The following is a 15,639-nucleotide window of genomic DNA, read 5'->3' as shown; positions in this document are numbered from 1 at the left end:
GCAGATGCGTCTAGTTGGCATCAGATCGCAAAACACTGCATATATGCAATCACCCTGCTTAGAGCACACATTTAGGGGATGAACATTCAAAGCTCAAAGCATTAAACAGATTACTTTCGTCGTTCGTATTTTTCTTCTTACAGAGACTTGGGTTTTTTTCCCCTCAATCCTCTACACCTTGCATTATTCCCAGACCTTAAACACACTAAGCAGCATGATAGGCCACACAAACAATATTTCAGCTCCTTGCATCTCCTTCCTGTCAACAATATTCATCAGAATTCAGCAATCAAGTGAAGTCTTCTGCCAATTGATTTCCGTCAATGGAGGAGCATTCTAACAAGGTCAATTTTCCCTTTGTCATTTCAACACACATGTGCTGTGGCACTACAGTGTTCAACAAGTATTCACAGTATGACAGAAATCAATAAATACAATAATCCTCAAAATTAAGCATGACCAAAATTACTACAGATAAACTGGACATATCATTTCAATCAAGTCCCGAAGGTTCCATGTGATAGTATCCCTGCAAAAATGTCGCCATACAAGAATGGTGCTGTTTTGTTGAGGCAATATTAGCCCATGGAACCTGCGGGGGAACCCCCGCAACCTCTGTATTTGTTTTTTAAAGGGAGCGGGGGACAAAGTGGCAATAGATCAAACAAACCAGAGGAAACGGGAAAAGGCAAAAGGCCCCTGGCATGGAGGGGTTGGGGTTACTGGCCGAAACAAAGCAACCATCAATGATAATGTCCATATTATAGGCTAAACAATATACTGTGAAAAGCGTTCAGTTAATTTACTGACATATGTTGCAGACGCTCATAAAGAACACGATTTGGCGCCATCCCAACCTTTTATTGGCAAATTTCAAATTACTTGTAAATGTGTCAGCAGCTTCACTACAGCCCAGGTCCAACCAGCCGAGCTGCCCCACAGCCCAAATCAGTGCTGTAGGAGCAGCACAACAACCTCCCGGCAAAACCTAAGACATGCCACAGCACTTTAAAGCAACACATTAATAACAGAAATAACATTAACAAAAAGGCTGACCCCCCTTCACCATTTTGGAAACTCTAGGATTCTTAACATCAATGTACAGGAAAAATAAAATGAGATAAGCGCAGGATCTTACAGAAGAACCGAAGCAGCGGCCAGTGGCAAAGGTGAGCCTGAACTGGGTGAGGGGGTGAGCATGGCAAATCCAAAAGGGCGGATGCCGCCATGTGAAGAGCCTGTAGATGGAGGAAGTGAAAAGGGGGGACGAAGTGATACAGGAGTCAACTGAAGAGGGGAGCGGAAAATATCAGCACTTTAAATGGATGGGTGGAAACAAGGTACCCGGGAAGGGGGTGGGAAGTAGGGGCTGGGCAAAAGGCATGACCACCAAAATCTACAGTCTGCTCTGAAAGGCTATAAAGAGAAAAAGTATACCTTGCAATGTGGGTACTCTCGTAAAGGAAGTGAACCAATGGAAGTCTCTAAACTAAAGTGAGGAGGTGTGAGCAGGCAAAGGAAGGATCACTAGCCACCACGGGATGAAATCAGCTGCTTTCCAACAAGACTCCTGATTGGGAGAATAACTGTAAAAAAAAAAAAACATTAATTGGTTTAAATGGGCCAGGGACACACACAATAACATTTTCTGAATCGGAAAAATAATTTCAGAGCATTTCCAGTTACCATGTCAACCAGATATTGAAAACCCCATGCTTCTTTCTTGTGTTAGTAATGCTTTGCCACATAGTTTTCTTTGCCACCATATGTGCCAAAACCAAAAATGTGTCTTCCAGAAACATTTGTCACATCATATCTTTGTGGCAAATTGTGAAATATCCGTTTTGCAATAGATTTCTGGTCAGACATTCAGCACAAACTGCTAATAAAGCACCCTCTTTCTTAAAGTAGGACATGTATCCTGCTGGTACAACAGCACAGGTCTCCTCTCTAACCCATCACATACAAGAAATAACCAGTATGTGTTTAACAGGAGAGCAATTCTCACCTTGCGAAATCTAAATAAAGCAATTTAATGGTAAATGAGGGCAGGACAATCGGAAATCATTTGGCACTCCAAAGATGCCCCTGCCTTTGCTTTCGTCACAGATCAGTGTATATGGTAGGAGCGAGGAGTGGTTACATGGCTTTTATTTGCTTTCAATACTTACAAAATTTCAGCCATGCTATTTGAATATTAATATCTTTTAAACTCTGAATCGTACAAAGAAAATATTCCTTAGTGACTTTGTAGGCTTAACATTAAAATCGTGTCACTATCTCTGAAAAGATGCCCTGAAGAATGCGTTCGATTTTTTGGATTTGTCCTCCAGCCTCTGACAGGAAGGTGGTAGAGGGTGAGACAGCATGCAGCGATGTGCCCACTCACCCCCTACCTCACAGAACAGCAACCTTCATGGGCAATTCAAAGGAAGGAAAGCGCTGTCTGTTTCCAATTGAAAAGGCCAAGTTTTCCAATTGGAAAAATAAACAGCCTTTATTTTCATTTGCTCCAGGTTCTGTGGGGGGGGGGGTAAATCATGTTATTCCCCCCCTGCTTAAAAATGTGGTGGGGATTTATCACCCCTGACCCCCAGCCCCCCATTTCCTACGGCCATGTATCGTATGCCAGTTTTTGTGCCTTTGTGAGCAGTGTTGGTGGTTTTGAACCCAACCCAGTGAGCGGGCCCACCTGTCTGTCATGCTCTTTGATCTGATATACTCTAATTGCCATTCTTGGCAGGGATGGAGTCTGAGCTTCATAGAGACTGAGAGTTTCGGGCATAATAACTTTCTGAACCTATCACATGTGACCTACAAGGATTTATTGTATTTGCTGTCTAGTTTTCACAGTTCAGCTAAAACCTACGATATGGCTACAATTATTCTTCACAGGATATTCTTCCTGCTTTAACTCCCCTTCTGTGATCCGAATTTAAGTAGTCATCCCCCCCTTCAAAAATGTATATTTGGAATTACCAGCCGTTCAAAGCTCGAGCGTGGCTGCATTTGTGTTATTCTAGCCAGAGGTGTTGCTAGGTGGGGTTAGAGGGTGCAGGGGGCTATGGCCATGGGTCCTTTGGTTGTAGCCCTGGATAGAAGCTCAGGGGCTACAACCAAAAGGCTAGCTAGCCCTGAGTCCCGTCAGTCCCGACAGTGTAGCCCCGGATCTTTTCCCCGGCCAACCAACACCCCTGATTCTAGCCATTGGAAACCTGCATTGCCATAACCCTTTGCCTACTTTGAGAGCTGGTACAATTAACTGTCATGTCACCCACACAGTAACGTTATACTTATTCTTCAGTTACCCTTTAAGAAATGTACACTTGGTTCATTAAAGACAGTTGTACTTGGGGCCATGCAGAGCTAGTGATTCAGGTAGCTAGTTATGTAAATCTGCACGGCTGTCTGCACGTCTGTTGGGAACAGCCATGTACGACTGATGACTTTCATGATCAGTTACAGAGACCTTGCACCAGTGGCAATGCCAATTCCATGACATTTGCACCATGGCAAAACTTGCCTTCCCTATGTATTTTTTTTTAATCCGTTTTTGCATCAGGGTCATTTTTGCCCCGTTGCAAATACCGTTTAAAATAGCACTGCACATGTTGAACGTTTCTGTAATATGGACCGATGTTGGGTACTTGCCAACTAAGCTTCTCATTGTGTGTAGTACGTTTGATGCTGGCAGGACATGTGTTGTCGGGTATGGAACCCATGGTGCAAACACGTTGCTACCATAACTAAGAGCCTTGGGGTTTCTTCTACTGGGCTGTTCCCTCTGGCTTGTTTACATACAACTCTTGTACCCTCCTATATCATGTTTTAGCAAGTCTCCTAAACTCCCCCTTACCATTGTCACCAACACCTCTTGCCTGACGAACCACCTCATGAGATCCTACACACAGAAACATGTATTTATCCATATGTCCGATTTTCCTGAATTCCCTTGCTCTAGGCTATCTTTTCGACTGCTTCTCTGTCTTCTAACCCCTTTCCACTTACATTTTCATCCCCACTGACCAAGGTCTGATTACTGCAGGTGTGAGCACAGTAAGGGTTCCGAACAGTCCACGGCACCAGAAGACCACTACGGTGGTGGCTGGTGCAATGTAAATTAGTGTTGCATTTACATTTAGTTGAACCTATTCATAAACAAAGATGACGATGAATGCCTCAAATGTAAGTGTGAGGAATGGCCACCTGGCAAGTGTGTGGAAACCCTGGCTTTTTATTTGTATTAATTAATAAAATTGTGCAGGTAATTCCATCGCAGAAAGTGTGACCTGCCTACCAGGTCGCCCTTACATAAGCTTCATGCCAAAAGTGCGGTGTACACCTTTGCACTGCTGATCGATAGCCTGATCTGCAGCACCTGCTCTCCAGTGGCACAGAGCAGGTTTAGGTCACAGATGCCCTCTTGACAGCTGCAGTAATAGTCAAGTCACTTCAGCAAAGGGGCTGCTTTTAAGATGTGCTCCTCTGCCCACATATCGGATAGCTACGGGAGTTACTATCCTGGTGGCAGTTGTATGTGAAACCTAGTTTTAAGGTATGGTGGCTACTATTTCTCATACTTAATATATCAATTTGATATCAAACCTGTGTCAGCACTGTGAGCCCAGCTACCGTGTGGCAGGGTTATGTGTATTCTGGTCAGACAGCCTGACCCTGCCAAGTGACAGGCCAGGAGACTAGATGGCTTATGCCTCTCCTTTGATGCTTTGTGAGGTTGGGAAATGCCTCCCTCCAGTGAGCCAAGTCCCAGCTGGCCTGGGAAGGGGCAATCAAAGGCCACACCCTTACCAAAAGGACAAGCCCCACTCCACGGTGCTGCATACCAAAAAAGGCCTTTCATGCTTTTGATATAGGTCGCGGGGGGAGGAGGCTTAATGTAATCAGGGGGAGATCAGAACAGCTGGAGGAAGGTTTCATCATCTTGTTTTCTCTTTCTCTCTTCCTTCCTGTCCCCTCAACTTCTTTTAACACAAATCACTTTTGGTATTATGTCAGAAGGCAAAGGCCACATCTCTCAAGGCCAGGCATTGAACCCCTAATGCAGGTTTGCTTTAGTCCAATCACCTGTGAACTTTTGCCTTTAATAGAAGGGGTCTCCCACTCCTCCTTTCATTCACTATTGGCCAAATGCAGGCTCTGTCCCCTACCTATACCCAAGGCACATCAGGGTGGCCTGCTGCTGGAGCAAGACCTTCATCAATGCCAGCCAAATGTCTGCCCAGGACCTCACTGTGCTGAAGGATCCCTGAAGGTATGCACCAGCCTCCCCCGTATTTGGGAGCTCGAGTATGAGGGCCAATCTTGACCCTGAGCCACTGTATTAGGCTTCACCACAGCTGAGAGCCAAGACATCCAGGATTCCTATGTTTTTGCAATTGAACCGCTGTGAGCCGTGATTCAAGCTTGTTAGAGACCGTTCGAACCAACAGGACCCTCGGGAACTGCCTTTGGTACTCGCCAACGTTCAAGCCGCCGTACTGCATGTTCAAACCAGTTCGCCACTGCGCCAACAAAAGCATGTTGTTGCCTTGGCTCGAACAAAGAAGCATTGCGGCACCTGCAACCTTCGAACCACTGTTCGAACCTCCACTCTCTTCGTCGCCAATCCTTGTTGACAGTCGCCCAACCCTGGTGTTCTCCTTGAACTGCTGGTATTCTTCCCAAACTCTGTCCTTCGAGCATTGAAACGACTCCCTCATAACCTTTATAAAGAACACAGGTTTTGAACTGCCTTTCTCCCCGTCTCATAAACCAGAGTGCTGCTTCTTGTTGTTGTTGCATATTCTGTGTTCTTTCTATAGGCATGGGTTTTTGTAGTGTTTTCTATTTAGTTACAATTGCATATAGTGTCTTAAATTAAAGTACATATATTTGTATAGAACCTTAATTGGACATTCCTTTATTATGGACTGTTGTACTTTGCTGTCTGGGTTGCTACTGTTTCACATTCAGGTCCCTCTAGACTATAGCCTTCCCTCGGCCCTCATTACCACAAAAGGCAAAGGAGGTATCTCTCTTAACTGTGTCCGTTTTAGCTTTATGATTGGGTTCAGTCTTGTTTTGTGGTAGTGTGAGGGATGAGTAGGCGGTTTTCGCCTCCACTCATCCTTACACTCCTTCAGGGCAGAAGTCCATCTGTCACAATAGCAACTGGCTTAATATTAATAAAAAAATCAACGTGGATCTCTAATTGTACTTCTCATCAAAGCGGTAAAACTCGCTGGACCAAGGCAAGAGAGATAAGATCAAAATTGTATTGGGGCACAACTGCGGTGCATGGATGCTGAGGTGCTACACTCCAGTGAAACGGCTGTGTACTGTAAGCGTATCTGCCAGTTATGAGGTCAGGGGTGGGGGGAGGAGGGATTTCTATAGCAGCAGCGGTTTCACCTCTCGACAGATGCTCTTTTGCATGTTCATGGTTCGGGTGCTTGTTTTTACGATGGTGACATGTTTGCTCAATCAAGATAATCGGGCATCTCATAGCCACTCGGTAGAAGAGCAAACATTAAGTCTTTCACTACCCACGGAAGAGAACATCGGATCTGCTTTTATCTACTTTAAATCATTGAGGTGGTTATTGTCATTCAATTCTTTCAGTAAATGTCCTTTTGGACAAAAGAAAAACGGCACTTGGATCAGTGCTTGGGCTTAAAAGTTTATAAACCAAGGCTGAGTGTCTATTACCTATCAGGAAGATGGTGTTATAGTTGGTGAGTCATGAGATGTAAACCAAAAGTGGTAACGAAGAAAAGCTTAGATTTTTAAAAAAAAATGTTTTAAAGGATGAGTGCAGAGAGTTGAAGCCTAGCAGATTGTGTGCGGCTCTCCCTGTAATGTGGACCCCTTCACAATTAAGTATACAGGAAAGGAACAGACAGAAAGTCCTCTACTTAGAATTTAGGTTGGTTTTACATCTTGTGGTTGCATCTTTTCATATTTAGATCCATGTGCCATAGATGTATTTAAAAGCCCAGAATTTGAATGAGTTCTGTTCTACCATCATCATATGTACAGTGCAGAGGAGATGAAATGGTGTTTTTCTTTTTCACCCCCTAGCTGCTAGAGAAGGGTCTGCCGAGCATGCAGCAGTCTCTCTTGCAAATGATATACAGTCTCCTCTGCCACATGGACCTGTCTTGCATTCCTGTGAAACAGTTCAACATGGAAGTACTGAAGACGATAGAAAAATATGTGCAGGTAAGTGCTGACATTGTTTGGCGGTCATGCCTCGGAAAAAGGCAGTGCGTTTACCTAAGAATCACTGCTAGTGACCAAAAGTGCTGACGCTGAAAATGATGGCCAATAAGTGACCAGAGAGATGTTGGGGTGCTTAGAAAACTCGAGGAACCATTTTCTCTATAGTGACACTCTCAGTATGCAAATGGAAGAAATGCTATTTCTTTCTTTTAAGCTATGTTAGCCTTATTGCCCAATCCAATGCTCAGTTTGGCTCAATGTGCTACACTTCAATTTTAGTACATTCGTGTGTAGAAATGTTCAGCATCTGAGCTTTACCCTTCCTGAACACTCGTGGAATGTCCATACTTCAGTGCCAGGGAATCGCAACACATTTTAATTTAAATGGTAAAAACGTAAAGCGCGGGAGCACGAGCAGCCTGGATCCAACCACCCACTGACCGTCGCATACATACCAGCTTTAGAGCATACCATCTAGGAGAGAAAAAAATAATCTGATTTCAGATGGCAAAGATGCATTTTGGGGTGCGGGTACCGGGAGATTGGAGGATGCTGTTTGGTTGGTAGCAGGTGAGCGTATGTGCCAGGTTTGAAGGGGAAGAGCTGTCGACATTTGAAGAAACTACGATGTGGCTGATGAGTGCTGCAGACTGAATAGTTTTAAAATGGAGGAACAAGAAGTGTAATCTATCCAGTAGCAGAGGGGCCATGCGGGAAAGTTGGAGATTTTTCAAAGGGGTGGGGGGATTGACAGATGCTGAAAACAGATCTTGCGTTGTTTTGAAAGAATGGGTGGTGACGAACTTGAGGTCAGACAATGAGGAAAAATAAAATATGGTAATATTGGCAAGAGTGAAAATTCGACAATGTTGTGGTCATCAAGTATCCTATACGTTGGATGGAGTCAGTGAAGGAAGGGAAGGAGAAGGAATCGTCGATGCCATCAAGAAAAAGGTGTAGGAAAAGAGTATTCTAATGCTTAGTCTGGATGTGCAGAGAGGAGGGGCTGACGGGCAGAGGACACGGGTGACGGGCAGGGGTAGAACTTCTGCCCCCTTCCTAGCTCGATAGAAAGACCACCTGTGAACCACTGAACCCCCTGTCGAACAAGTTTAAATTGAACAAAGCTGCCCTTGCTGTTACATGCCCATATTGGCCACTACAACCTCCCCCCTGCCAAATTGCAATGTGATAGACTAGGAGACCAAAGGAAAGCTAAAAACAGAGACTGCGTTCCCTGGGAAGTGATTCTTCCTCCCGATGTATTCCCTGATGAGGGAATCACATTTCCCAGCTTTCACTTTCTGGGGACACTAACAGGACCTTCCCCCCTTCACCTCATGGAGGGTTTCTCCATGCTACTTTGGTTGGGAATTCCATGCCTGGGTAATTCTCCCATTACACTACCTCTCCTCTCCTTTCCACATGCAGTATCCAGATATGGGATTCTCCAGACTACCCTGGGGCCACTGCAGTATGGGCTTTTACAGTCAATATCCCCATCTTTTGGGCGTGCCCCACTGGCAGTAACCCCATCCTGGTCTCCAGCCCCAGGAAGTCCTTGTAGGCAGATGTATCACTCCCTGCCCCCGTTAGATGATTATCGCCGTCTGGTAGGAAATTGCCAATCGCTTCTTTCTCCACAGGCTACTCCATGACGAGTTACCCCCATCCTACCAATGGCTCAAAAATAGGAGTGCCCACCTCTTACCATACCACTAGTACTGTATTCTTTCTGCTTCCTTCTTTTTGCATACACCATTGGTCTGTGACAATCCACAGTAGTTTATCACGACTCCTACTTCTGTACGAATGCTTGCACTGTGTTGTAGTGAATTTCTTGATCACCAGTGTGTTCATACAAAGAGTTTAAATAGCACCCTGAATAACACCCATCGATGTTGTTCATATAGTGGTGATAAAAATGTATGTAGTATTTCTAGAAATCCGCCCTCCTCAATGTTTACCGCCAGCAGAGGTGGTATTCCAGGAATACCTCCAGTGCTATTTCAGAAATACTACCTCCGATGGCAGGAATGTAAAAAGGTTTTTAAACATGTATTTCAGCCATTTTCCACGTCAATGTGAAGGGAGACACGAATGATGTATAGTAGTGGCTCATATCACTACTGTTTTTCTTAATGCACAAAAGGGTCAATTCTGGCCCTTTTATGCATTATGGGTATACACGCATTTCGCCGACCTATTTTTGGTCGTGGTACTTTTCATCGCCGGATTTTACATCGCCAGAAACCCCGTTTTTTAATTTTTTTATTTTGGGGGGTGTTTTGTTGGGGTTTGGGTATTATTATAATAGTAAGGGGGGTCTGGAGGAGGAACCCCCCCTTAATAAAAAAAAAAAACCAAAACAGGGTTTCTGGCAATGTAAAATCCGGCGATGAAAAGTACCACGACCAAAAATAGGTCAGCGAAATCACTTAGAACCGCATTATGTGGGTAAGGTGGTGAATGGAGGCAATTGGAGATATGTGGGCATTTGTATTGAAGGGAAGCACATGTGCTTTTGTTCTGTACAATAAAGATGTAAAACGTTTGGGGCCAGTTTAGATGTTTTACCTCTGCCTTGAGGCGGATTTTCTCCAAAAAGTCTACATAAAATACCACTGCCGGTATTCCCATGGAATACCACTGATAATATTTGATCAACCCCTGAATTGGGTGGAAAGTAAAACATATTTGCCAAATATTGATGATTTTACTGTTACCACCCAATTCTGAATGACCCCCTAAGTCTGTGATCCATATATATTGTCTTGTCCAGAACATTCTTCTCTTATGTGACCAACTAAATACACAAATGCAAATCATGCAGGCGGCTACATCCGTTCAACTATACTGCACACTGTCAAAAATACACCCAGTCACAGATTCTGAAACACTCACACACTCTCCGCCTTATTCGAAAAAACATGTAAATATATTGGTTGCACTCTCACCATAACAAAGTCCGGGGAGTATTTCCCTTGCAGGACTCTCTGCTTCCCTGATTTTGAAATATGCAGCCGACTTTCAAAAAAAGTGCAACTTGGGTGCACAAATAAAGCCATGTCCCCTCACCGTCTTTCGCTCTGCATTTTCCAAGTGCAAACCCCATTGCCACAATTACCAGCAAGACCCCAACCACAGCTTATTGTCTTGCCTGGCAAATCAAGGTGGTCTACTGCCTAACTGTATACAAGACCAATGTACAGGGGTGGAGGGCAATGAGTAGCCTTGGTGTGATTAGCAATTAAAGGGCGTGAGTGGCAAGAAATTAGTGACTGAACAATGCGGGCAAGGGAAGGAGGTGCGTGAAAGGTAAGGGGATTGAATGTACAGTTGAAGGATGGAGCAAAAGGAGAACATAGGTCTGAAAGTAAATTGTAAGAAACGGGGCATTGACAATGGTGCAAGGGCAGGACACCGGAGGATGATAGTTAAAGAAAATAGGGTAAATGAGATGGAGATATACATCTGGAATGGCAAGTCAGCAGCGCTATTGTTGCTGAGATCTATGTCTGGGCTGCATGCCACTGCACCCAATTGTTGGATGGCTTGGCCCGCTTTCTTTGTTCTGAATAGGTGATGCATACTTGCTTTATGAACGTATGTTTAAATTACTACTGCTCTTATATTTTTTCAGATTGCTTTATCACATGACTTGGTACGTAGAAAAAACACACAATTGTACAGACTAAGATTATAATTCCAGGATGTTTTCATTACGATTATAATCTTGGTCTGTTTCTCAAATGTATTTTCCTCGGGATACAGATGATTTATAGGTTTACCCTCTGTAGATACATTGACATTGGTGCTTTGAAAACCAGATGTTTTAACACTGTACTCGTTTAGCCCTCGAATAGAAACTTTGCAGAAAGCATTTGTTTGTTTCTAATATTGAAGATGGAATAGAAGAAGATTAATTCTCCCCTTCTGTCTGAATTGGAAATTGTGGAACCAGGAAGACGAGGCTCAAATCCCCACCTTCCACACTTCCAACATTGTGATCCTGAGCACATCACTTTTCATCACTGTGTTTTATTTTCCTTGACCATCTGTAGAGAAAGCCTCACTCATATCAGTTTATGATCTTTTGTTACTCTATAAATAAGTTTAACAATTTATGTTAAGCATACTGGTGAGGTGGCAGGATGACATGGGAGGGTATTATGTTATGGGTGGTGCGTACACATGGTGCAGGTATGGGTTTTTGTGTTGTGGGCTGAGGAGGCAGTAAGCAGGCTCATGTTTGACTCTGATAGCAAACCCAGACCTCCTGGTTCATCAATGGCTCTGTTCTACCAATGAATTCCCTAGCTTCACCACCTCTTAACATTGTTCTAAAACTAAAGATGAGTTGGGATTGGAAATTACAAACTGTACCACATTGAAAACTGGGTTAAAATCCCAGCTTTCCCATTTCACCAATTATATTATTCTGGTGAAATAATGTTTCTATGATTGGTAAGTGGGAGAATTTCCAGTGGTCTGAGTCTCTAAGACACCACAAACATAACTGAACAATATGTTGCATAAAACAAAGGTAATGTCAATAATGTCTACCATATATACTTGAGAATGTGTGTGTGGGGTGGGGTGGTATTGAGATTACTTGTTCTGGAAGTCATGGCTGCTGCACTGTGGACTTTGGCCATTGCACTCTGGGCAAGATAAGTAAACTTGCCCCCCCGCCCGGCAAAATGTTGCCAATCCTCCCCTGTATGGAGGCATACACTATTAGTTTTGGATATCAACATAAGCAGGCATGTTTAATGGCTGGAAAGCCTGTCTCTAGTAGGATAAGGGATGGCACCTCACAGATCAACCTTTTAGAAAGTCCACTAACTTCGAAAATTGGTTATATTGAACCATCTTGTGCGTTGTGCCCTTCTGTCCTCATTTCTGAGTTTGAGTCCCCACATGCACACCTGGAATGATCATGTGTAGGTAATTGTAATACCCAGGTCCTACCGATACCATGTGAACCAATGACGTGCAGCCAGTTCTAGACAAGTTCTAGACAAGCCTCAACAAGCACCTTGCTTTTAGCACTGCAGTGAAACCTTTGGGATGCTGGGCTGATACCAGCATATTTGAGTACTGCGATGAATCCAATGGAGTCATCACGGATTCCCTGACAGGAATCTGAAGGAGGGAGGATCACATGGCAGGAGACAACTACCAGGGAGATGTCATGTCTTCATTGGGCGAGACACAGTATTTTATCTACAGCCACCTTGCATATTGGCCTGGGGCAGTTTTCACGAGATCATGATGGTATTGAGCATCTCATCCTCTACGTTAGTAGACAATTGTTCCCAAGGGAGAAATATTACATGACTATTCGGTTAGAGACCTTGGTGATAAAATGGGTGATCACGTACCTCAAATACTACCCGACAGGCAGAAAATTCAAGCTAGTCACTGACCATGACCCAGTAACATGGATGAGCCTCTGCAAAGACACAAATGCAAGTGTCATGCTCTGGGTCTTAGATTTACAGCTCTATTGTTTCACAGTGGATTATAGGAAAGGAAGGAGAACAGGGTAACGTGGACTTCCTTGCCCATTTTCCAATAGGTGCTTAGAGAACCAGCAACATGAGGGGAAGGGTATGCGATGAAACCAATGGAGTAATCACCGGTTCCCCGGCGGTGAACTGCTTCCATGTGACCAGGGGACAGCAGCAGCTACCTGATCCTAACATTGGGGCAGATATATGACTGAGGATCTCATGGTAGGAGACAACAACCGGGGAGATGGCATGACTTCATTGGACGAGACACAGTATTTTATTTATTTATTGGATATATTTAATGCGCGTATACACATGTTTCAAGGTGCCTCCCTTTTCTCATGAGGAAGACCGCCTAATGCCCAAGACCTTAATATCCTATTAAGTAACAGTAAATACAATTTTGGTGATACAAGGACCTGTAAAACACAAGTCCTGGCAAGAGAAGGATACCAGGCATTTGAAAACATAAGGGAAGTCCTGGCAGGAGAGTACACCAGACAGTTGGAAGTGTATAAGGTGTCCTCACAGGAGAGTATACCAGGCGATTTGCAAAATAAAAAGACATTTTAAAGACAGTGTTTGTTAGAGAAAGAAGAAACCTGTGTTAAAGAAAGACTGTTACAAAATGTGTTGCCTAATGGGAGTATTGTGAATCAAGGAGAGACACAAAGGAACTGTTACTAAAGAGACATTGCCATCCCATTTAAGAATCCAGGGGAATGGAACCACCCGCTCAATCCAGGGTCTTTTAATCTTGGAGAACATTTTCGTTGGAGCTATTCTAATCTGAATTTAACACTTTTTGCCAATATCGGGTTAAAGACATTTATTTCCTTTCTCACTTTGTTTTGTTTGTACTGTGAGTGTGAGGATAGGACCTTTTGGACACAAGGACAGCTTTTTAGTTTCTAACATACTGACACAGACAGATCCTTAGTTTTTGGTTTATTAGAGAGGGAAACTCCTCTTTAGAATAGGGTCAGAGTGTCATTTCATTTAAATAAGTCTTTAACCAAAAACATGACAACTTTGTGTCTGGCTTTCCTTTCTGACCCTTCACAGTACCCTTGTGCCATCCTGGACTGCACAAACTGTACGGCAAAGAGGGACACCATCTTTCGGATGAATGAATACAAGCATGTGGATTAAACAGAGTAGCAGAAAACAATGTAGTGTTGCCCTATTGTAACAGGATATAAAACTGAATAGATGTTGGACTTCTTTACCATCTTTTTGGTGGAATGTTTGTATTTTCAGTTTACATACTACATGTTGACATTTGTTAAATGTCATACAATAGTGCTTCATGTCTACTAAAATGTTGCCTATCATGCCGGTATCAGAAGAATGAACAACAATAACATTTCCAAAAAAGCACAGGCTGGCTGATTCACAAAGAATGTGTCACTTAGTGAAATGTGTGGGTCATGATGAGCTGACCAGCCCCTTGAATACATTAATGTCCGGCATGCACACCCCACAAAAATGAACCGAAGTGGTATTCGACAGAGTGGTTTAGGGACGGAGAGGAGAAACTGAGATTAAGAACGGACAGAACGTCTAGGGGTATAAAAAGAAAGTAGAGCAGAAAGATGTGGGGGTTCGGGATCCTGGGTACATTTGTCGACAATGAGGGAAAACGGACGAGCAGACAATGTTCAAATGAGAGCCAAGAGAGGGAACTGATTAGAGTGATGGATGTGTTGGCAGAAAGGCAACAAAGAGTATGGACTGCAGAGTTAAAGATAGAGTTAAGAGGGGCAAGTTAACCGGCAGGGCGACCGATGAGGAGAGACGAGCGGTTATCGAGGCAGGAAAGGACAAGAGTAGAAATAAGTAGTTTGTTATGGCCATTTATAAAGTGCGAAGTGCGCCCAAGGGCATTTTGGCGCTAAAGGCCCAACGGGAAAACAGGCAGCCAAAGCAGAGGGTGCAGGATCAAAAGAGGACGGGAGATGATTCTCAGTAGCAGGGAGTGAGGAAGGAAGTACATTGCACAGCTTAGCAGCTGCAAACTGCGAATGCACGTCCCCCAAAACGAGACTGCCGAAAACGTGGCACTGGAAGGAGATGACCCTCCTGCCAACGAAGTACACGGAGGACAAAAGGACGACATTTAGGGCTTGATTCACAGAACGGTTTGCTATGGGATTGCGCCATTATAAAACTCTTCTGTGAATCAGGCCCCTAGACTGGAGGTACTCTACTCTGCACCAGCGTCATGAAAAGAGCTTGTAAGCACCCAAAGTCCACTTATGAAATGTTCAAAAAATGAAGTATCGCTTCTGTCCCTCTTTGAGGGATAAAAATGGAATTGGGGCAGCTACTGTCGTAGGTGGCACTGTGTCCCAGCTTAAAATAAATGCACATAAGAATTGGAAATTACCCTTCTACTCAAAACTAATTCCTGTGTCTGTGAGGAAAAAGAAAGTACAGCAGGGTGTTTTTCACTGTATTTGATTTTTGAGAAAATTCCTGTTAGGCTACTTGATCTGTGCAATGTGCAATTGGCACAAGTGAAGGGCGTGTGCATCCCTGCACTCGCATCAAAATGTGCTTAAGAAGTGTATCCTAGATGAAACGTACAAGCTTCAAGTGATGGTGAGTGGTTTTATTTTTGGAAATGACATAGTATTGAATGGAAAGGATGTGTGCTCCCAAACGGTAATCTGCTGTTGTTTTTATCTTTCAAGAGTATACACTGGAAAGAAGCGCTCAACATTTTGAAGCTGGTGGTCTCGCGATCGGCAAGCCTCGTGCTGCCCGCACACAAGCACAGCGGTTTATCAAAAATGGAGATCAGCCGTCTTTGGAACAGCGCGTCCAAGGAGCTGCCTGGGAAAACGCTGGAGTTCCACTTTGACATTTCTGAGGTAAGCAAGGCTGAGAGGTTACG

The 15,639-nt window shown here is 43.9% G+C and overlaps 1 protein-coding gene across 7 annotated transcripts in view; it reads left to right on the top strand.

Annotated features, from left to right (window-relative positions):
- Nucleotides 1-15,639, top strand: part of FRY (FRY microtubule binding protein) — a 1,191,674-nt gene that overhangs the window by 923,493 nt on the left and 252,542 nt on the right. For all 7 annotated transcript variants that reach the window (XM_069639765.1, XM_069639761.1, XM_069639760.1 and 4 more), the window contains exons 47-48: nt 7,081-7,221; nt 15,437-15,616. In XM_069639765.1, coding sequence (XP_069495866.1) covers nt 7,081-7,221; nt 15,437-15,616 — 321 coding nt within the window. The remainder of the gene's footprint in view (nt 1-7,080; nt 7,222-15,436; nt 15,617-15,639) is intronic.

This window comes from Ambystoma mexicanum, chromosome 7q (genome assembly GCF_040938575.1).
Source record: "Ambystoma mexicanum isolate Mex_15411 chromosome 7q, UKY_AmexF1_1, whole genome shotgun sequence".
NCBI classification, from domain to species: domain Eukaryota; kingdom Metazoa; phylum Chordata; class Amphibia; order Caudata; family Ambystomatidae; genus Ambystoma; species Ambystoma mexicanum.
Note: the sequence above shows the minus strand (reverse complement) of the source record. Positions and strands in the feature narration are given on the sequence as shown.